The 23,424-nt window shown below is 45.6% G+C and overlaps 1 protein-coding gene across 1 annotated transcript in view; it reads right to left on the bottom strand.

The window, feature by feature from the left end:
- Positions 1-18,121, bottom strand: part of STK35 (serine/threonine kinase 35) — a 45,579-nt gene extending 27,458 nt beyond the window's left edge. Inside the window, 4 exon segments of the mRNA XM_036826409.1 lie at positions 2,719-3,468; positions 16,239-16,782; positions 16,784-16,840; positions 17,432-18,121. Coding sequence (XP_036682304.1) covers positions 2,756-3,468; positions 16,239-16,782; positions 16,784-16,840; positions 17,432-17,737 — 1,620 coding nt within the window. The 5' untranslated portion in view covers positions 17,738-18,121 and the 3' untranslated portion in view covers positions 2,719-2,755.
- Positions 18,122-23,424: the final 5,303 nt, after the last annotated feature.

Raw genomic sequence — 23,424 nt, 5'->3', positions numbered from 1 at the left:
TACAACTGTAAGAATTTTTGTTGGTTTTGCTCACTAATGTATCTTCTGTGCCTGAAATAGCCCCTGGCAAATAGTTTCTCAATAAATGTTGAATGAATATATGGAATTAGCTTCTCCATCTATAAAGCTTGATTGGGAGAGAGGGGAGTTTAGACTCAATAGTTCCTCCCAGCTCAAGCCTCTGATTCTCTAACCAGCCAAATACTCAATTTATACCACAACGATTTGAACCTTTGGCACTACAAGGCTCAGCTCCTGGTCACAAAGACCAGGGCCCTGGACCCAGCCCTCAATTCTAAGTGCCCAGCTAGGACAAGGCAGGATAGGTACCAACTGACCAAGCACTGTCCTCATTAGTTGTCAGAGTCTGGGACACTTGGCCTTAACTATGTTTCTGATCTTTTCCCATCCCAAGGTCACCTATTTCTCCTACCTGAAGCAATCACTGCTATTTAGCTTTAACTTTAACTTTGCCCTGCAACAAAGCACAAATCCCAAGTGTGGGTGTCCAAATGGGAGCCATGATTTCAATTAGTTATGACAACCCCATAATCCTAACCCAAATTCAGATCCCTCTTCCAATGACAACCTTCTTTCTACCCCAGGGCAAACTTGAATTCTAAGAGGTTTTTTTAAAGTAGAAAAGATGAGATGGAAATGGAAAGTGACAGCATGAAATACAATTAAAATACTGTCTAGCCAACCCTTTTTAGGCTCGAACATGGTACTACCCCAAACCTAGCTTTAAGAACGCTGTTCTCTTACTCACTGGGCAGTAGGACAAACTGGCCTGGCACCTGGAAGATAATGTTTGTGGAATGGAAGAATTAAACCTGGAGTGACTCATTTGAGAAGTAAGTTCACTGAATACTGAAGCATAACCAGGCTCAAATCAGCATTAACCAATACCAACCAGAAATGTGAGGGTGATGAAGGGAAAGAAGGGACTAAGAACCCACCTAGGTAATGGAGGGCTCTGTGCCCTAGGAGCTGAGGCTCCTTCCTCATGACCACTGGGATCAGCTTCCGCCCCCTATCACCTCCTCTCAAGCCTTCAGCAAAATCTAAGACTAGCTTATTTCCAGCTTGCCCTCTTGATACCAAGAAAAAAGGGGCTGGGGGGAGAAGGAAAATGAGTAAGATATACCTGCCCTCAAATTAGTAGGATCGTGGGTAAATGACTTAACCCTTGCAGGGTTGCAAAGGTGAAACAAAATGGCACATGTGAAAATACCTAGCATTCATGGTAGGTATTCAATGTTCTTTTCTTTTCCATTCCCTTTAAGGAAAATGAATCATATCTGACCAATACGCTAGCCAGCATGTGTATCTACTGACATTAATCTTCCTACATCTATTACTTCCTTCTACTTTGATATTGGCCAGTTGCCTTGCCAATTCTGCCCCAAAGATCCAAGCACTCCTCTACCCTCAGTGCTACTACATTTAGGTTCAACAACATCCCTTACTAGCGTGAATCAAATAATTGGTCCAACTGGTCTCCCAATCTCCGGTTCAAATCAGCTTACACATGCTGAAGCTCTCAGTGCTACATTGCTCTTCTCTGGTTTGCATATGGCTCCCGAATGCCTACTAAGTCAAGGTCAAATTCCAGGGTCCCATGTTTCACCTTATTTCTAGTCTTATTTCCCTTGCTCACATCTCAGACTCTGGTCCAACTGAACTACCAGTGCTGTTCCTGGTACATACACACTTTTGGATTTTCCACTTCAGCTCTATCCACGCTCCAGTAGGCCACTGTCCTCCCCAACTACCACCTGTCTACTACATCCTTCACTACTCCAAACTGCTGGAGGCTCTCCAATATGCTAGGCTCCCACTGGCTTCAGGTCCCTTGCAGAGGCTAGGCCTTTTACCTGGGATGCTCCCCTCTGCTTCCAATTCCCTACTCTTGCTTCTGGGCACTATTCCCTGAAAGGTCAATTTCCTTACATTCGTTGTAAAGCAACTATGATAAATACTGATTTAATGTTTCTCTCTTTGACTAAGCTGCAGAAGTCATGAGGATGGGGCATGTTTCTGATTTTGCTTACCACTGTTATCCCAGAGCCTAGCACGGTACTTGACAAATGAAAGCCCACAATCAATCTGTTAAATAAGCAAAGATTTCTCTAAAAAATATTCACTCACACACTGTTTATAGTATCTAAAATGGAGAAATGGACATCTGCTATCTGAAGTGGGAGAATGATTACATTACTGTACCTATAATGGAATGTCAATTACTGAAGGCCATGCTTTCAAAGTATGACATGGAAAATGCTTGGGTTAAAGCTGAATGGAAGAGCAGGAAACTAAACCTAAAAGAGCATGATCTAAACTATGCAGAATTGGATGTGCGAGTAGGAAAGATACAAACTGGGGACAGTTTATATTCTGAAAAAAATGTCCGTACTTCTTTTGCACGTTTTCTACAGTAAGCGTTTATTAATTGATGAGAAAGTGTTTCTAAAAAACTTAAAAGAGACTCAGCTCAAATGCAATGTCTACTCAAAACTTCCCTAGACTTTCTAATTTGTACTCAAGTAATCCCACATCTCCTCATTGAGACTTGGGAGGAATCTTTGGTAACAAGCACTTAGTTCTCTTCAAGCCTGCATTTACCCCCAACTCCATACCCCCCGCCTCCCTGGGCTCAGATTGAAGAATCCAGTAGTCCAGGAAGTGTGCATGCAGAACAAAAAGAAGTACACTCACCTAGTTTAAAAACACCCAAGATGTTTTGCCCTGAATTTTAAGCAGCACATGTGACCTGGTCCATTCTGGTTTCAAGTTCAAAGGCATCAGGCCGGTCCTGTGGGTTAGCAGCTAACATATCTTTCAAGAGCTGCTTGATCCCCTCAGACATGGAAGTCCTGCGTTTCTGGGGGATGTGCAACTCCATCTTTGGGTTTTCTAGCAGCGCCTCACCAACAGGGACGATCTCAGTCCCCTGTTTGATATAGGTCCCCAGGAGCTCCTTCTTGGTCTCAGAGTCAATGAAAGTGATTCTTTCTATCATTGCCCAGATGATAATGCCCAGGGCAAAGATGTCAGCCTTGGCTGTGTAGTGTCCCTCCCAGACTTCAGGGGCCATGTAGAAGTCTGAGCCGCAGGCTGAGGACAGCCAGTATTTATTCACATTCACATTTTTGTTGTCTTGATTGCCCTCTTTACCTCGGGGGGCCAGCCCAGCACAGACCTTGCTTAGTCCAAAGTCTGCCACCTTGAGGATGGGGGTGCCAGACCGCTCTGTGATGAGGATGTTGTCTGGCTTTAGGTCCCTGTGCACGATGTGGTTTTTGTGCAGGAAGGCAATGGCGCTCGTGAGCTGTAGCATGAAACTCTTGTTGGTGGCTGGGTCCGGCCTCCGGGACAGGACATACTGATTCAGGTCTCCACCTTCACAGAACTCCATGACAAACCAGAGATAGCAGGGCTCCTCAGCATAACCCAGGATCCTTTCTCCTAAATCAAGGGAAGACCAGAAAGAGCCCAAGTGAGATGGACACAGTCACACCACTTGTAGACTAAAGGGATGTAGCACATTAGAGTAGGAGTGACAGTGATGACAATCGCTCCAATCCAAGAGGACCAGCACAACTGGCACGGAGCCAACTCTGCACAACAAGGCCCATCTCTACTCATACAGGGTGAGTCAAGGGATAACAAGATAAGGGAACCCTGGTTTACTGATGATTAGCCAGGAGGCAACTTAGTTCACCTTTCCCAGTTTCCACCTCTGCTTCTTCACCTGTAAATGGCCGTGTGTAACACAGAGTACCAACACTGGCCCTTGACATTCAATTTAATATTTACTACCACCCTAGGAGGTAGGAAGAAATAGCCCCATCTAATAAAATGAAGAACCCGAGGCTCACAGAGACTTAGAGTTAACAGACTCAAATCCATGACTGCAGCGCCACTGTGTTTCATTATACTGTCTCCAAATAGGCAGCACCATACCACCCACATCTCCCAGGGCTGCTGCTGAGACGAGGGAAAATTTGCGAGAAGACCGTCAAATGTCTGTTACTCCATGCTAAGCCAAAGACCTTCCCTCCCTTCCTTCCTGCCTTGTGCAGGGATTCTTGTCAATGCATCTAGAATGGCACTACAAGTTTATTTCAGACACACTCCAACTCAGTGTTTTCTGGTAGCCCACCACACGCCTAGCACAAGTTAGGTACGTGACAGGCCCATCTCTATGAAGTTTAGTTTGAAGGAGATAACGGATGTTTAAAACAGCAAGTATCATTAGCTGTGCATCTGCATCAAGGTCAAGTTTTACGAACAGTGAAGGGTGGGTAGGAGTCACCAGATCTAAAGAGGTCCGAAGGGGCAGGACTTGAGTCACCCCTAAGAGACAGGCAGTAAATCAGCAGGGAGAAGCCAGAAGGAAACTCTAGGCTGAGATGGGATGGATAACGAGGCACAGGAACAAATGGACCAGAGAGGTGTAAATAGGAAGTCTGAAGTGGGTGTAAGATGTAATCAAGTTATGTGGAAACTTGAAACTCCAGCTCTGCCTTCCTCAGAAAGTCTTTCCTTTTGAACCACAGTAACTCCAGGAAAGCTGCTGATTGGCATCTCCAAACAAATACCAATACACTTTATAAAACAATTAATGGTACACTGAACCCTTAGCATGACGTTATTTGGTGACTGCAAGAGCCCAAAAAGCTTGAGCCTAAGTAGGCAGGTGTCTCATCTTGCTGATGAGGAGGCTGGGTCAGCCCCGGGTGGTCACATGGATCATTCGTGACTGAGCCAGACCCTGAGGAAAAGTCCTCTGATCCCCCGTACAGTGTCTCCATTCTACCAAAAATGAAGGCTGCAACCCCTCACACAGCCTCTGCCAGAGGGTTTCTTTCACTAGTCATTTACTTTATTACAAAGAGAATGGGTGATCCAGATGAGATGCTGCTAAGCCCCGAAATTACCAAGGCACATAGTCTACAAAAAGCCAGTGGTTTGGGAGTTCTAGGTTGATGCAAGAAGATGACTAGATGGACAAGGCAAAAGCTTTAGGTTTTTGACCACGATCTGACAGACCACATTTCCCCTGTAATTATATAATTTGTTTATACTGCTCACAATCAAAAGTAATACAGGTAGAACTAGTTTAGGGCAGATGGTTTTTTTGTTTTTTGTTTTTAAATCAGTTGTTTCCCATCTCATAATCCTCTTTCTAGGTCACCTGCTCCAGTAGGCTGAGGTTCTATCTAAAAAGACTGCAGGGACTTCCCTGGTGGCACAGTGGTTAAGAATCTGCCTGTCAATGCAGGGGACACGGGTTCAACCCCTGGTCCGGGAAGATCCCACATGCCGCGGAGCAACTAAGCCCGTGTGCCACAACTACTGAGCCTGCGCTCTAGAGCCCGTGAGCCACAACTACTGAGCCCACATGCCTAGAGCCCGTGCTCCGCAACAAGAGAAGCTACCACCATAAGAAGCCTGTGCACTGCAACGAAGAGTAACCCCCACTCACTGCAACTAGAGAAAGTCCACGCGCAGCAACAAAGACCCAACGTAGCCAAAAATAAATTAAAAATAAATAAATAAATAAAAAGACTGCAAAATGAAGTGGTGATCTGAGCCCCGATCAATCAACCTAGACTCCTGAGTAAAGACACATGAAAAGGAGAACAAGAAATGTTTGGGGGTGGTAGAGCCAGAAAGGAAACTATTAAAAAGGCATCAAATTCCTTCTGCAAAGGCCACATCAGAAAACAGTGAAACTTCTGGTAGGGAAATAAAGGGTGGGGAATGATGATTATTTTATACGCAAAGTTGGTAACTATGGCAATTGAAATAAAAAGACAACAACTCTGTAAAACAGACTACATATAAGTCCAGGTTATGAGAATTCAGGGAAAGAAAAAGAAAAAAAAAAAAGGTAAAAGTGCCCTCAGTCAGTGAGTGAGTGGGTAGATGAGACCCGGGATCGAGGGACTTGCTCTGGGGAATGAGCTAAGGTCAGGAGATGCCAAAGAAGGGGGCTGTTTGTAGAGATGACAGAACTGGACCGGAAGCAGACAGAGCGTCAGTGAGCATGACGGAATGGAAAGTGGGGGACGCAGCTACTTGTCCCAGAGACAAAAAGCACTCTGCACAGGGAAGGACCTTGGGCTTACTTCATGAGAAGCTGCAGTATGTGTTTTCATGAAGGAATCCCAACTGCCCACAAAAAACATAAGAGGCATGTAAGAATTCCAGCCCTTTTCTTCAGGCAGATTGTCTACCTGGGCCTCTCAGCTACCTTGCATCACAGAAAGATGGAGGGAGGGAATGCGGCACTCAACGCACTGGGTGCATTTCTGTTGAGAAGCAAGTAGTAGAAGAGCACACAGTAACAGAAGAGTAATAGAAGACCGGAAGACAGGAGTCTAGGTTGAGACCCCAATTCTGCCCCTGGTTTACTGGGTGGTTTCGAGACTGAGTATGATGGGAAGATAGCTAGAACCTGGGGCAAGTCCCTGAACCTCTTAGACTCAGTCTTCTCAACCATCAAATGAGAATGACACTTACACCACATATTCCTGAGTTAAGTCACAGTCGGCAGAGTATAAGGTACTTTGGGGGAATCACATCCTTTACCATCTCCTACATCATCATTCCCACCGGACCCCAGCCAAGTCCTAGCAAGTCACGGATTTCAATACTCTCAGTGCTGGAGGCCAGAGAATATAGCTCTCACACGTTAGGCAAAAGATGAAACTGAGATCAGAAAATGAAAATGGATGATTATATCACATTTCTCCGGCTGCAATAGCTAAAATCCATATTCTAGCCAGAGCAGGCCACTTTTATTTGAGGTGACCTCTCTACGTAAAAGGTGACCCCTCTCCCCAAATCTGTGCAGGTGCATCTGAATGTGTACCTTAGGACCCAGTCTGAAAGCTAGCCTACTCGACATGTGCCTGATTTCCCAGGTAACTTTCCTCTTCTGACCAGCCAAAGCCCAAGTCTCATTATTTACCAGGGTGACTGTGCACTGGGGAAGGGAAAATGGTCAAACTTCCAGGAATTATCGAACACTGGTTCTAAGCTGACACAAATTCCTGGAGACTCAAAACGTCACCGTGGTCCAGTCAGGGTAGGGGGCCGATGGAGGTCAGGTGACCAGTGGAGTTTCAGCTCAGGTCTGTTTCACAGCCACCCCAGTGGGTCACTGAAGCCACCCTGTGGTTACTTCCCCAGTTTTGGGATGTAAAACTGGAACAAACACATGCAGAAACTAGTAGAATCCTCACATGAAATTCAGTTTTTTGAACTGACAGAAACAAACAAAATTTACTTAAGTTTTATAATCCCCTTGTTTGGTATAAATCTGACAGTTCTGTAAGACTAAAAAGGGCTGAGAATTTAGCTGCCCATAGCTGGAGAAAAGGGAGTGTTATTTGAAGGTGATAAGGATTTGTGGCAAATTAACCTTTGAGAGTCCACTGGCTTCCAGGAACTATTTGTCACGGCCATGAGTGGTTGGTAAGGTGCGATCCTGCACAGCCACCTCCCTCCACCAGAACGTGCTAACTCCCAGGTTACAGGGGGCAAAGAAATGTACTTGGATTAGAGGCAGGCCTACCTTCAGGGGCGTTTTATTACCTTTCCCAAGTCCAGTAGCCAGAAGACCACAAAATAAACTCTGTATTTCAAAACATATCCTATGCCACAGTTCACAGAGAAACAATTAAAAAAAAAAAAAAATCAAGCAGGGGACTTCCCTGGTGGTCCAGTGGCTAAGACTTGGTGCTCCCAATGCAGGAGCGATCCCTGGGTTTGATCCCTGGTCAGGGAACTAGGTCCCACATGCCGTAACTAAAAGATCCCACACTCGGCAATCAAGATCCCAAGTACTGCAACTAAGTCCCGGTGCTGCCAAATAAATAAATTAAAAAAAAATAAAGTTAAAAAAAAAATCAAGCAGGTGCCTCGCATCTCATTACTCATGGGCATAAGTAGTGGCTGAAGTCTCCCAACAAAATGGGCTGTATTCAGAAACTTGAGGTCGGGAGGCTCAGCATAAGGATAAGTCAGTATGAGCTGTGGAAAGCAGGCACTTCCTGGAAAGGGATACAAAATACCCAGAATTTTATAAGCCCATTTCCAAGCATCCTCCAGAAATTCGACTTTTTTTTTTTTAATTGAAATATAGTTGATTTACAATGTTATGCCGATCTCTGCTGTACAGCAAAGTGACTCAGTTATACATGTACATATTCTTTTTCCATTATGGTTTGCCACAGGATAGTGAACATCGCTCCCTGTGCTGTACAGCAGGACCTTGTTGTTTATCCCTCCCCTGTATAATGGCTGGCATCTGCTATGCTCTAGTATAAGTACACAGTTATGCTAGAGCACACACTGCTCGGCAGACCCCAGACATGTGATGAGCAAAAGCCTCTGCCCTTATGAAGGCTTCCAGCCATTAGAAGCAGAATGACTGCAGCTATGAGAGTAAGGAAGAGGAGGCAGCTCTGCCTGAGGGGTAGGGAAAGGTGGTTAGGACGAGAGAAGGGCAGGCTGAGAGTAAGCGGCTCATGCACCGTGTTTCCCGGGGTGAAGAGAGTGAGCACACGGCACAGGGGGGTGTAAGCTTGCAGCGAGGGACCCACGTAACCTGGGGTAATCACAGAAGAGATGTGGTAGGAGATGGGGAGAAATGAGGCTGGAGGTGAAGCTGGAGTCAGCTCATAAGAAATGGTATCTGGCAGACTACAAGAATGTGAACCCTAAGAAATGGGAAGTGACTAAAAGTTCTTGAAGTATTTTAGAAAGATAAGCTGCTTATTGAAACTAAGAAGTCACCAGTGTTAAGTTAGACGTACCACTTAGGTAAGACATCCAAGCTGTTGACAACACTCTGGTTTACCACTGACTGAGTTCTGATTTCAGAGATGTTAACATGTGGAAGAACACATCTGAGAATCAACGAAACAGGTTCCCTCTGGAGGCAAGAGGAGTTAGAAATGGAAGACAGACTAGAGGCCAAGAGACGCATCAGGAGGTCCTGAAAGCTGAAGAAGTGCGGGCTGGCCAGGGAGGAGGCGGTAAGGGGATGGGAGAAAAGTCTTGGAGGTTTAGAATCAACAGAGCTGAGCAACTCATCACTTCACATGTGATGGAAGGAAGGAAGAAGCCAATCCTCTCTTCTTACTCCCAACTTGCATCTACGTACATGACCCTTTCACAAGTGAGGAAACTGAGGCTCAAAAGATTAAATACCTTGCCTTTGGTCTCACTACAGTCTCACAGAGGCAGACCCCAGAGTCTCCACAGCCTGGATTCCTAACCCTGATGCTTTACTGCTGCCTCTCCTTGCCTGCAGCAGAAGTTAACACCTGGATGTTCCATTTCCCACTGACACAGTTCCTTGTTAAGTACTCTTACGGATGCCCCCAAGGAGTTCAATGTTCCTTAAGTCTCCGGTATTGATAGGCCAACCACATAACACGCTGATTCATTTTTCATAGAGGATTAATTATGATTTTGATAAGCATGCTGAGATAAACAATTCAGCAATATTTATCACAAGTCTCCAAAATGCTCAACGTGACATAAAAATCCCACTCCAGGAATTTATTCTAAGCGAAGAGTACCAAAAAGGCAAAACAAAAACAAAAACCTACCACTACCAGCAACAAAAGGGCACACCAAGCACTAAAAACACACAGAACTGGTATTCCACACAGCACAGTACAAGTAAGGAGTTAGAACAACTGTCCCCGGGTACTTAATGGTTAATAATGGCACTGCCACTTAGTTGAATGCTGAAAGGGCCATGTTTTACTTCAACAAAATTTACTTAAAAAGCCAAAAGAGATCACATAACACATCATAAGCATGTTTAATGTGAAGTGAGACATAAGATATAAAATTTTAAAGTTATGTTTAAGAAAATATTATAAAGGAATCCAGAAATGAGGTTTGAATTTGTTATGACCATAGCTATCCCTGCTTCTGATTAAATAAAAATTTTAATATACAACTTTTAACTAAAGAAGTGGTTCAGAAGATCAGTCCTGAGAAGATGCTGAAGATGAGGACCATTCAAGCACATTCTCCCAAAATGAGCACATAGACCAAGCCCTCCTCCCAGCCTCAATGACCTTGAGCTGTGTCACTATAAAGAGGCTGGGTCCAGTGTCAACACCACAGGGTGTGTTCAATTCAAAGTACTTCATTAATCAAATGTCTATGTGCACTACAGAACACACCCCCTCAGGGTGGCTGCCAGGGCAAGATACAGTGTCCTGTAGAGGCCAAGAGGCCAATTAGGAACTCTCAGGCCCAGTGGGAAAGGAGAAGGAGCCAGCCAGGCCTGGGGTCAAAACCACCCACTCCCACACTTTCACGGCTAATGTGACCCTGGGCAAACTGCTAAAAAAGACCCCATGAATATTTCATTTTCCATAAATTGGTACGAGACACTTACCTCAATGGGCTGCTGGGAGGCTTAATTGTGACATACGAAGCATCTTGCAGGTGCCTGGACACCAGAGCAGACAACTACTGGGTATTAATCATGTTAAAAATTGCAAAGAACATCTGGATATAAACCTAGAGCCTGACCTTTCACTGCTGTGGGAATGGACAAGTTACTTGACTTAATGGATCTTGATTTTCTTGTGTGTAAAACCAGGTTACAAAAACTCCAACCTAAAGTGGAGAGGATTAAATGAGAGGATGAACCATGAAAATCTAAGGTTAGCTATTAGGACTTGGAACATTGCAAGGCTCTTGTTAAAAATGCAGATTCCACTGGCCAGGCAGACTGGGGAGTAAGGCAGTCCTGGTTGTTTCTCTCTCCATGTGCAATGGTCCTTGCCACATGCCTAGCCTTACTGCGTGCCAGGCTCACTTCTGATTTACCCTTTTACAACTCATCCTTCCCTCCTCTAAACTTAGTCCACATTCCTGCCAGCTGTCCCCCCTAAAGCACCTCTCACAGGCTGCAGTGACGTATCATCGGTTGTGCTGTGCCCATCTCCTCCCTTAGACTGGGCACCACAGTGGAACAAGACCATGTCTCTGGGCTCCCACGATGCACCTCACACACATCGAGTAGGTGATCAATAACTGGGTGAAATGAATCAAGATGAGAACTGTTAGCTGGAGAGGCTTAAAACAGAGAAATATCAGAGAACATTCTAGTATAGGGCATGCAGAATGTTTAGATTAAGACAACTAGGTAAGCATCCAGAATTTGTGAGTCACTGAGGAGGGCCTGTGGCTAAATACCACCAAAAGCCAAGGTCGAGCTGAAAATAAACTGATGTTCTATTGGGAAGCTAAGCTCTCTTTGAGAGTTTACTTACACTGTAAAAAGCCCTACCCAATACAACCCCAATTAATCAAAGCTCTCAAGTAAGGGTTGCTTCTATCTCCTGGGGCTGGTTATCTAAAACCCCCAATGCACACAGCAGGAAAGCAGTCTGTCAGTAGCAAGAGAAAAGGAAAGCCTGTGTGGTTGTCCCAAGACAATCAAGAGCAGAACAGAAAGGAGGCAGAGGGTCCCTGGCAGCTGAGACATAGGGGAGGCACCAGTAGAAATCAGCAGTGCCACAAGTACTGGTTAACACATAATTGAAAATAGATAGTAGCCATTAGCTTCTGAGTAAAATATGATTATACCCATTTAACAACAAGAAAAACAGGAGAGCCCAGAACTTAAGCCACCTGTCCCAAGAGTGCAGCACAGCTGTGAAGGAAAGCTGACTCAATCCAGAATGCCAGGGCTTGGAGCCTGGCTTGGTTCTGCTTAGCTGCTACACATCAGGCAATGTCACTAACCTCAGTGCCTCAAGTTGTCTCACCCGTAAAATAGGGATAATTATAGTATTGACTTCAAAAGGTGGTCATGAAGACTGAAACAGTTAAGAGGTATAAAGCCTTTAGAACAGCTCTTGGCACACAGCAATCAGTGAGTTTTAGCTTTTATTAACAGGGTGAAACTGGGACTAAGACCTTCCGACTCCCAGTCAATACCAATGTTCTACTGTATCCCGTTCATTTCCAGGGCCCCTAAATGCTGCCTTTATATCTATGTCAGGGTAGCCGAAGATTACCATTCAGCTCCCTGCCTCTACCCAGGGATCTCTAAACTCGGAGGCCCCAAAGCTGCAGTAGAATTCAGAGGTGCTTTCCAGCGGCCTGGGAGGGGGGCACCCAGCTCTGAGCCCAAGATTCCCCTGGGCTCTCAATGGGCTGAGAGGAGTTTGCAGGCCGACAACCCATCCACTAAGACGCTGGCTCCCCCTCAGCTTCCTGAGGTCTACCTCCTTCCTTGCTTCCCCAGGCCTCTATGCTCCCAGAGGGAACCTCTACTGTTTTCTGGGACACCCACCACTCATGACCTTGCACGATGGTCATGGCCAAGTCTTCTGCATGCCTCGTGGAGGAAACTCTGCATAGCTTCTTCTAGTGCAGTGTATGGCTCACAGTCACACCGGGCATCGGCGTGCAGACAAGACTGCCTCCCAAGGGCCAAGATTCCCACCCATGTGAAAGCCCCTCCAGGTATCTTGAGTACAGCAAACATCAAATAATTGGTCAAGCGGAACACGTTTTACCAAGTTGGGATAAGCTAGGTTCCTGGCTTTTCCAAACTTCTAATTATTCAGTTTTATGAACCTTGACAGTTTGTTGTGGATTTTTTTTTTTTGTCTTTATTTGCTGCTATTTGTATAAGGATCAGTGTGCACTTTGTAGAGAGCATCAGAATTTCTGAGTTTGACAATGAGCTCAGGCATGCCTGCTGTCTAAGTGGCAGTAATCTTGAATTCAGTTTTAGGTGCAATCAGGACAGGGTCCTTTGGCAATGGAAACAAGGGGATAAAAGCAAACTGTTAACCCTTTTTTAATGAAAAGTTCTTAAAAGTTAAACAAAGCCACCAACCCATCAACCAAATAATTTACAGGATTGTTAATCTGGTTTAAAAAAGCCTGGGAGGCTGGTTTGAATACTACCACTAACTCATCTGGGGCAAGTTCTGTCTCTTTTCTGGGCTTCAATTTCCTTCCCTGTGAAACAGAAGGCCAGATCAGACATCTAAGATGGCTCACTACTGACTGTCTGAAACTTCTGTTCTCTATTTAATGCTCTGGGTAGGACTTTTTGGTCTATGTTCAGAGAGAAAGGAAGGACATAAGACACAGAAGTCTATCAAAGTTGGAGAAGATGAAGAACTGCATTAAGAAGTCCCCTTACCCCTTTTTTGATATTGGTTTATTCATACATAATTTTTTTAAACTACAGAAATGCCTTCTGGTGGAGTTGATACTCGGAGAGGGTGGAGGGGAGAGGAGACGGACAACCATTCTCTATTTGTTCTCTATTTGGCCAAACTGTGAAATAAATAGCACTCTCTTCTCTACCTATTCATGTTTTCCTAGGCCCCCTTCTTTCAAAGCCCACCTTCTCTGCTAACTTCTGGCTAACTCCTGATTCTCATTCTTGTTAATTTGTACAACACAGAACAAAGCCATTGATGAGCCAACTTGGCTTTTCCTCCGTGACCGTGATTAGCATTTGAGTCTTCTACAGGTCCTCAAACTTCAAATTAAGTTCCTTTGGGACAAAGAGGGTTTTTTTCCTCTGCAAATACCACCATAGGGACCTCAGTAAAAGTTTGTGGATTTGGTTCATTCATTGAGACTTTAAGGCAGATTAACACTTTTCAGTCTATTCAAAATTATTCTAAATTGCAGGAGACGGGGCAAGAGGTGACCGCATCTGTTTACAGGCAGAGCTGAACCAGATTACTTGCAAACTAGAAGGAATCTGCCCCAGGGCATATCAGGACTGCTAAATTTTGGAAGCTGAAGTCAGGAAAACTTAACCAGGAGTAATTTGGGTATTTGTTCTCCACTTTAATACTGATAGCAAAAAAGCTCAACGCCTATTAACTGCTTGTTAAATTAACACTTGACACGTAAATCTGAACATCAGTTTATAAGCAGAGGCAACATGCATTGTCTTTACTGCTCTCTCCCTAAGCCCAGAATATTAACTGACCCACAGTAGAGGCTCATATATTTAAGACTCCAAATAACTAAAAGGGACATATTAAGTATGTGGCCTAAAGCAAAATATTTCGTTTCTTTTAGGCCTCAGTTTTAGTTCACAAAGGGAGGAAGAAAATACCAGTGTTTCTGTCAACTTGGCGCTGCCTACAGTACAGGAAACAGAATGTGTTCCATAGTCAAGTTTGGGAAACTTGAACAGGAACATTGTGAATTTCGAAGGGGACGACAGTGGAAGAAGATTCAAAACGTAGCCTGAACTTACTGAAGCAGCGAATTTCTCCTCATCTGGAGCACTTGTTGACATTCCTAGGCTGCACAGCACCCCTATGACAGAGGAACCCTAACCTTGTGAATAAAGGAATGCTCCCCACAGGTGTGAAACAACTTGTCCCATGTCTCATGCAGTCAGCTGAGACAAACTATGACTAAAAGTGAGTCTAACCCCAAAGCCTGTGTTATGCTGCCACTGTTTACTGCAGAGTTTTGACAAATTCTACAAGTGAGGAAAGTTTGAACAGTATATGTAGGGACACAAAGCAAAGACTTCCAACCCAGGTTGAAGTTTCAAAACTGGCATCAATGAGCTGAGAATAGAAGGGGATCCTTTGGAAAAGCAAACTCCTACATCCCAAGGCAGTCATGTAAATTGGAAGTCCAGACCATTCATTAACCACAGAGAAGACAGTCTGAGAGTGAAGTGAAGAGCCTGTAGAATACAGGTAAGCTGAAAGAATCTCCTGGAAAATCTTTTCAAAACAAATATATTTACCCTGGAGAGAGGGTGGGCTTTTCAGTATGGATGGGGCAGGGATGGGCAGAAAAAGTAGAAGCCTATTTTGAAAAAGGACCCCAGGTAATATTGAGCATGTCCTCAATCCGCTGTCAAACAACTGACCTGAAACAGGACCAGGAGTTCTCTTGGGATGGGCCTGGAGGATCTTAAAGTCAGGCAAAAGCTCCAAACAAAATGCCCTATCCAACCCCACCCCAAATCCTACCAGCTCTTACTAAGGTCAGATCTAGTTCATCCTTGGGGGAGGGAGGAAACCATTACACCTTTTAAAAGGGTTGAGACCTTGAATCAAGACAGATCTGAGTTCACATCGCTTAAGCTATGAAAAATTGTAAACAAACCAGGAGTACAACCATACCTCCCTTACAAGCTGATTAACCTTCCTCAACTTGGGTTCATTCACTTCTAAACCTTAGTTTCTCCACTTACAGAAAGAGAAGAGGATTTACTTTTCAAGTTATACCTCAAGTCACTCTGTAAGAGATCTAGGGCAGAGCTGGGTCTCAGATTAGCAACCTCTCCCCTGAGGAAGTCTCCTCAGGCCTTCCTAGCCCACTGGCTCTCTCTTCTATGAACAGACCCTTGGCTACTTGTAGTCTGAACAAGGCACATGAGCACTCAGGATGCACACACTACCTAACTGCAGTTAAAACCCCGAAACCAGGACTAGCCCTCCCAGGACTGCAAAATCCCCTTGCTTCACTGAGCCCCATCGTCCCTATAAATAAAACCATTTGGAAGCCAGCCTCAGAAGGTGGTTGTAAAAGGGAGGAAAAAGATGTTAGATGTGTTGTGTGACAGCTCTAGACCCACCTGTGGAGTTATTCTGCAGGCCCCTAGAGGACCTAGGCTGAAAACCGCCGGTTTGCTGGACTTCCCTGGGATGAAGGGCTGGGGGGGTCTCAGAGGAAAAGGCAGACCAGGAAACAAGAGTTAGCAGGGTGGAGCCGGAGGGTGTCAGGATTTTTGGAACCAGACAGGGAGCGGGTGTGGGTGGGTCCAGCAAAGTTTTTTTCTTTTTGTTTGCTTTGGGAGGGAAAGAGAAGAGACCCTAGAGTGTGAGGGGGCTCGGCAGTTCTTCCACCGACTCTGAACCCAACCCCCTCCACTCCCAAGTCCGACCTTAAAAGTGCTAGACGTTTCATAATAATGGTTCACACTTATGGATCACTTACTACGACAATGGTTAGCACTTAATGAGCCCTTGTTATTAAAATACCAGCTAACGTTAGTGCCGGGGACTGATCCTGGATCCGGAGAGGAGAGGGCGACCCGAATGTCTGGCCCGGAAAGGAGGGTGTGTCGGGTCCAGGGCGACAGACCGGGACCAGGGTCTAGGGGTCAGTTTGGGCCGAGCCCAGCAGATTCGTGGGTCCAGGCCATGCGTGGCCAGGACGGCCCTCGGCATTCCTACCTTTGAGCGAGGTTTCCACCAGGCGCAGGTAAAGCTGCGAGCTCTTGTTGCCGTGGCTCATACGCTGGGCTAGCCCGTTGCGCTGCAGGACGCACTCCTCAAACTGCACGACGTTTTGGTGGCGCCGCTTGAGGCTGGTCAGGGCCCAGAATTCGGCCAGCGCCAGCTCCACGTTCTCGGGGGCGTCGCAGCGGATCTTCTTGACCGCCACCCGGGCCCCGCTGCGCCCGGCCACTGCCTCGTACACCACGCCGTAGCTGCCGCGCCCGATCTCCGCCAAAAGGCTGTAGCGCGGCCGCGCCGACCCGCCGCCGCCCTCCGGCCGCCGCCGCGCCAGGTAGGCCTCGCCCGGGGCCTCGGCCGCCACCGGATCCATGGCCTGGGCCACCGCCGCCGGCCTCAGCTTCGCGCTGAGCGCCCGCGGCACTGGGCTTCGCCTTTTCCGCTCGGGGCTTTGTGTACCTCTGCGGGCGCCGTCCTCCTCCCCCGTTTCCATGGCTGCGGGCGGCGGGGGGAGCAGCAACGGCGCTGCCCGGGACCCCCCCTGCCTCATCCCTCCGTCCGGTCCCGGGACGCGGAGGAGCGGGACCCTGGATTGTGACCTGCGGGCGGAAGAATCGGTTAAACGACCAGGCCGAGGCCGGGAGGCAAGCAGCGCAGGCCTCAGGGCGTCCCACCTCCTCCTCCGGGCGCCACGGCCCCTTTAAGACGGAAGCCACGGTTGCTGACTAAACGGGGGAGGGGAGGGGGAAGCGGGAAAGACGAAACCACGGGGCACTGGCTCAGAGGGGGAGCCGGAAAGAAAAGCAGAAACTCCCCGCTTTTTCAGTTAATTTATTTTATAGCAATACGAGAAACAAGGACTCGGAGCTTTCGCGACTTATGAAAATCACCCTTAAGAAGAAATTCGGACTGTGGAAATCTTCTTTTCCGCTTGGCTCCCTCAGGGATGCCCCTCCCCGCGTCCCACCCTGTGTTCTCCCGGGTGTAAACAGTCCATTGAATTAAGCCGGAGAGGAGCCCAGCGGACCGACCCAAGTCCCGCCGGGCTGCGGGTGTAAGGGGTTGGCTTAAAAGTTCGGAGTCCCTGAGCGCGCCCAACCGGGGACGCAGCTGCCCTCCCCAGACGCCCGAGGCGGCGGGCGTAGTTCCAGCTTGGGTGCAACCTTTCACTTCGCGGACCGCGCCCTTACCTGGCCTGCGCCCTTCCACTTCCGGGCAGCGCGTTTCCCCGCTAAGGCCCCCAGCTGGGGATGGTCCGCTCCGGGCCAGGGCTGCTTCGGGTACCTAGCCGCGCGAGAGACCGTGGCCCTGGTCGGGCGTGCGACAGAACCTGCTACTGCACGGGTGACGGCAGCGGTGCTCTCGGGGGACAACTGGGCGTCAGGACTCCCGCGGCTCTCCACGTGTTCGCGCCAGCTGAGCCCTTTACGTAACCTTTTTATATAAGCCGCACGTCCCGCCCGCACTCGGGCCAGCGGGGGCTCCTGGTGGCCCATCCCCCGGGAGGGCAGCCGAGCACGGCGCCGCCGGGGTCCTGCCAAGGTCGGCGGACCAGCAGCAGCCGGGCTCACCTACGCGGGGCCGGGGCCCAATCACAGGCGAGAACACCCAACCAACAAAAAACAGGCGCCAAATTCCCGCGATCAGGCTGCGGCCTCCGGTCTCCGCAGCCGCCTGAGCACCGCAACCTCCTCTCTTCCTCGCCTGCGCTGCGTGAAGAGGAGCTGCATCCAGTAGGCCCTAATAAATACTGATTGGTTGATTGGATTGGTCGGTTTAATTGATTCATAGGTTTTGCCTGGGAACCGCCCGCGCTGGGATGGAATCCACGCCCCGTCTCCTATTAAGCCCCTTGATCCTGGGCAAAACATTGCCCCACTTGGAGCCTCAGTTTCCCCTTCTGAAAAATGGGTAGACTCGGCCTTGCCTCCCAGGGTTGATAGCCCCAAATAAAAAAATATATAAATATATATTATATAAAATATTAATATATAAATATTAACATATAAATATTTAGATTTTGATATAAATCTAAAGTGGCTAATTGGGTGCAGGGCTGAGAGTGCTGAATGTAAGCTCCATTTAGACGTGAATTTTTAAATATTTTGTTTACTGCTTTGTACCTCAGTGCCGAGTAGGTGCTCCATATTTATAAACTGAATCTACAGATATTGAGTGCCTGTAATGTACTAGGCACCGTTTTTGTTCTAAATTGTTGGGGAAAGAGCGGTGAACAAGACAGTATCTACCTTAGTTGAGGTTCTGTGCCTCGTCAAATCGTATGGGTGACTGTGCAAATAACACTTTCTTGTGTCTCTTGTTCTCATCTGTAATATGGGAAGAACCGTAGTTGAAGGATTCACTGAGGTTAGACAGTTAAAGCACTTAGAATAGGACAGGGCCTTGCACACATTAAATGTTAGATATTATTAAATAAATACAAAAGATCATTTTTGACAATGTAACTGTAATAGAGGAAAAGAATGAGCTAAAGAGTGCCTGGAGGTTGGGGACAGGCCACTTTTGTTAGTGTGGTCACTAAAAACTTAACTTTTTTTGGATAAAATTTCAAATTTACATATAAATTACAAGAATAGTAAAGAATCTCATATTTTTAACCATAATAATAATTTGTTATATTTTACTACATTTGCATTATCATATTCTCTTGTGTATTTGTTTGTGTATGTATTATATATAATATGTATTTGTACTTTTTTTTCCCCCAGAACCACTTTAGAGTAAATTTCAGACATCATTCCCCTTTAATCCCTAAATATTTCTGTGTGTTCTTCCTAAGAACATGGATATTCTCTTGCACAATCTCAGTACAATTATCAAAATCAAGAATTTTGACAATAATACAGTTCTTTAATATGTCTTCCATATTTAAATTTTGCTAATTGTCCCAATAATATAGCTATTCCCTACGATCCAATCAGGATCACTTTGCATTTAGTTGTCATGCCTCCGGAGTTTCCTTTACTCTAGAAAGGCAGTTAATTACTCAGCTTTTCTTTGTCTTTTATGACCTTAACATTTTTGAAGAGTATTGGTGAGTTATTTTGTAGATGTCCCTAAGTTTAGGTTTGTCTGATATTTTCTCATGATTAGAATTAGGTTATGCATTTTTGGTAGGAATGGCACTGAAAGGAGTTGTGTCCTCAGTGTACCACATCAGGAGGCACATGGCATTTTTTTATTCCAATGCTGATGATGTTCACTTTGATCATTTGGTTAAGGTGGTGTCTGCCAAGGTACTCTACTGAAAAGTTACAATTTTTCCGTTTGTAATTATTAAGTGTCTTGTGGGAAGATATATTTGAGACTATCCTGTTCTTCATCAGACTCTCACCCACTGTTTTTAGCATTCATTTATGGTTCTTGCCTGAGTCAATTACTCCCATGGTTACAAAATGCTGATTGGAAGGCCTCTGTATTAGTTTGCTAGGGCTGCCATAACAAAATACCACTGACTGGATGGCTTAACAGGAATTTATTCTCTCACAGTTGTGGAGGCTAGAAGTCCAAGATCAAAGTGTTGGCAGGTTTGGTTTCTCCTGAGACCTCTGTTCTTAGTTTGCAGATGGCTGCCTTCTGGCTGTGTCCTCATAAGACATTTTCTCTGTGGGGATATCTTTTCCTCTTCTTATAAGGACACAGTCATATTGGATTAGGGCCTACCCTAACTGGCTCATTTAACTTAATCACCCCTTTAAAGACTTTATCCCCAAATGTATTAATGATACATTTTAAGGTACTGGGGGTTGTGAATTCCACATGTGATTTTGGCAAGGGTGGGGAGGGGGGAATTAAGTCTATACCAGTCTATAACAATTAAATCTATAACAGTGACACGAGCTGAGACCTCAAGCCAGCCATGCTAAAACTAGTGGAAAGGCATTTCAGGCAGAGGGAGTAAGTACAGAAGCTGTGAGGAACATGATTGATGTCAAATTTAAGCCAATGGGTGAGAATGTGAAATGGTACAACCACTTTGGAAAAAAAAGGTTCGGCAGTTTCTTATAAAGTTAAACATATATCTACCCTATAGCCCAGTAATTGCATGCCTAGGTATTTACCCAAGATAAATGAAAACTTGTGTTCACTAATACACTTGCATAAGAATGTTTATAGTGGCTTTTTCTATAAGTCTCAAACTGGAAAACACTCCAGTGTTCATCAATAAATGAAGGGATAACCAAATTGTGGTATTTTTGTACCAAGAAATGCTGTTCAGTGGGGGGAAAAAAAAAAGGAATGAAGTATTGATACAACATGGATGAATCAAAATAATTATGCTAAGTGAAAGAAGTCAAGAACAAAAGGGTATATACTGGATTATTCTATATACAGTTCTTGAAAATGCAAACTAATTTATGGTGACAGCAGATTAGTATTTGGGGTGGGGAAGAGGGGATGGAATACGAAGGGACTTGAGAAACTTTTTGAGGGGATGGATATGTTCGTTATCTTGAAATTACCTTGTGATACTTTCAAGGGGGGAATGTGTTCAAAATACTTCAAATTGTACACTGTACACTTTAAATAAGTGCAGTTTTTGTACGTCAGTTTTACAGCTTTACCTCAATAAAGTTGTAAAAAAAAATGGGGAAAAAGAGTACATACTATTTGATTCCATTAATGTAAGGTCAAGCTACACTGATCTATGGTGGCAGAAATCTTATCAGTGGTCATCTTTGGGTGGGAATTACTGCTAAGGGGCAGTAATGCATACCAACTAGAAGAACATTCCATGTCAGGGGGAAGAGCAGGTGCAAAGGCCCTGAGATGTAGCACCCAAAGAGGCCAGTGTGACTGGAGCGCAGGGAATAGGGAAGAGTAGTGGGAAGCAGAATGGTGATGCCATCCCCGCTACTTCAGGGGGTGAGAACACCCAGGGGCAGCTGGCCCTGTGGTGGCGGGGAGGGGTTCTCTGGGAAAGCAGTAGGCTCTGGGCTGGGAAGGAAAGGTTGGGTGAGTGGAGGAGTGTGGAAGGGATGGAAGCTGGGAGAAGGCTGAGACTGCTCCAGTGGGCTGCGTCAGAGGGTAGTGGGAATGAGGAGGGGGCTTGGGAGTTGAGGGTTGGGGGCTGGAGGTGGCACAGGGCCATGGCAGAGAATCGTCTGAAATGGCGGTTGTAGCAGGGGAGCTGAGGATGGGAAGGGGTTAAGGGGAGAGAAGTTGATATGGGGTATGGGAGGGGCTGTGGATGTTCTGAAGGACAGAAGCTTGAGGTGGGTGCCTCAGTGGAGGGTGTACTCTTGAGTGGGGGACGCTGGGGAGGGCTGTGGGGAGGCTATGCCATTGGCTTGAACTCCCCTCGCATGATGGAACTGGATTTCAGAGGCTCCAGGAGGGCTGTCTCCAAGAAAAACTGGAGCCTGTCATGCTTCCTAACAGCCCGAAGCTCACAACAATTACAGGGAGATACGGTTGACCCCATTTTATGAATGGGAAGATTGAACCTTGGAAGCTGTCACATTACAAGTAAGTGGAGTAGCTGAAATCTGATCCCCAGCAGCCTTGGGTTTTGGTGCCCAAACTCTTATCTTTGACACAAACCGGGGTTCTCCAGCTGAAGTGCACCTCAGCGTCACCTAGATTGCTGGATCCCACCCCAGAGCGGCTAACCAGTAAGTCCTGGGTAGGGCTTGATTATTTTCATGTCTCACTAGGTCCCAGGTGATGCTGATGCTAATGTTGTTGGTCCGGGAAGCACACTTTGAGAACCACTGCATTACACTAAACTGCCCCTGGACTGAGCACAAAGCTGAGGCAATTATAGAGGATTGGAGTTCTGGCAAAGAGTTTGAGGATGGATTGGAGCTACTCACAGAAAACTAAGCAAGTAAGCCAAGGTGATTATTAAAGCCAAGAAAACAAAGACAATTTATAAGAAGAACATTGTAATCATCATAAACTACAACACTCAGCTGGAAATAATATTACATTGTCATTATAATGTAAGAACAGTACCTTGATTTAACCAGAAATTATGATATAATTATTTTGGGAAAATTGGAGAGGGAAGGTATGTGTGTGTGTGTGTGTGTGTGTCTGTGTGTCTGTGTGTGTGTGTGTGAGAGAGAGAGAGAGAGAGAGAAACTAAATTTTTATTCTCCATAGCTGTAAGTTAATAGAAAAGGTCTAAAATTTTAAAATCTTGAAGTGACACCATAGTCAGGTATAAAGAAGTAACCATAGAATGAGTTATTGCTTCATGGGATGGGACTTAGTGGTGAGAAAGGGGATTTTTGTTATAAGCCTTGTAATAGTATCTAACTCGTAGTAGTAATTAACTCTTAAACATTATGTATATTTATTACTTGGATTGAAATTGAAATTAAAAATAAGAGTGGGTGTGGGCTTTGGCCACCACTGAAACAGCCTGTCAGCTTGGTGGCGCTGTTCAGCTTCTGGCCATGAGGTGCTCCTCTTGTCCTTGAATCACCTAGAAGCATCTGGAGGGCTACAAGTAGTAAGTACCGAAATCACACCCTGGGGACACCACACTAGAGACATTGCACCCGGTGAGACTCAACAGAGAGGGCCTCTTGTTTATTTAACAAGGGTCTGAGTCACAGAAAACAAAGATGGGAGCAGATACAGCCACCCTGTTTCCCAGACTTAATGGATTGTTCTCATTTCACATGTTCTTCCCATCAGCCACTTCAGGGCTCCGAAATTCCAACCTTTCCTCCTCTCCCTTCTGGGAATGTCATAGAAATTCTTTGTCAGGCTATCATCTGAGTATTTGCTGCAGAAAATCGGTTGCTAAGTTCTTAGGAGTTGTTTATGGTTTTTAGAAAGATAAAGGAATACAATGAGCTAGCAGGGCAAAGTCCTTGATTCTATAACTACTGGGACACTCAAAATAAACTATTGGGGAATCTGGTTGAAATGTACACAACCATAAGGCACCAAAGTACACTCATTGATCAAAGTATGAAGCATACAGCCTTTTAGGAAGGCAATTTGAAAATTTATTGTCTATTAATATATTTAAAAATCCATACACTTTGAACCAGCAATCTCATTTCTAGGATTTATCCTATAGAAATACTTACCCATTAGTGGAACAATATATGTGCTGCAAGAATTTTTATTGTGGTCATTTGTAATAATAAAATATTAGAAATACTCAAGTGCCAGAGACGGGATTAGTTACATACTGCCACAT

This window comes from Balaenoptera musculus, chromosome 15, assembly GCF_009873245.2.
Source record: "Balaenoptera musculus isolate JJ_BM4_2016_0621 chromosome 15, mBalMus1.pri.v3, whole genome shotgun sequence".
Classification (NCBI taxonomy): Eukaryota; Metazoa; Chordata; class Mammalia; order Artiodactyla; family Balaenopteridae; genus Balaenoptera; species Balaenoptera musculus.
The sequence above is the reverse complement of the archived record's forward strand: the minus strand, read 5'-3'. Positions and strand labels throughout refer to the sequence as shown.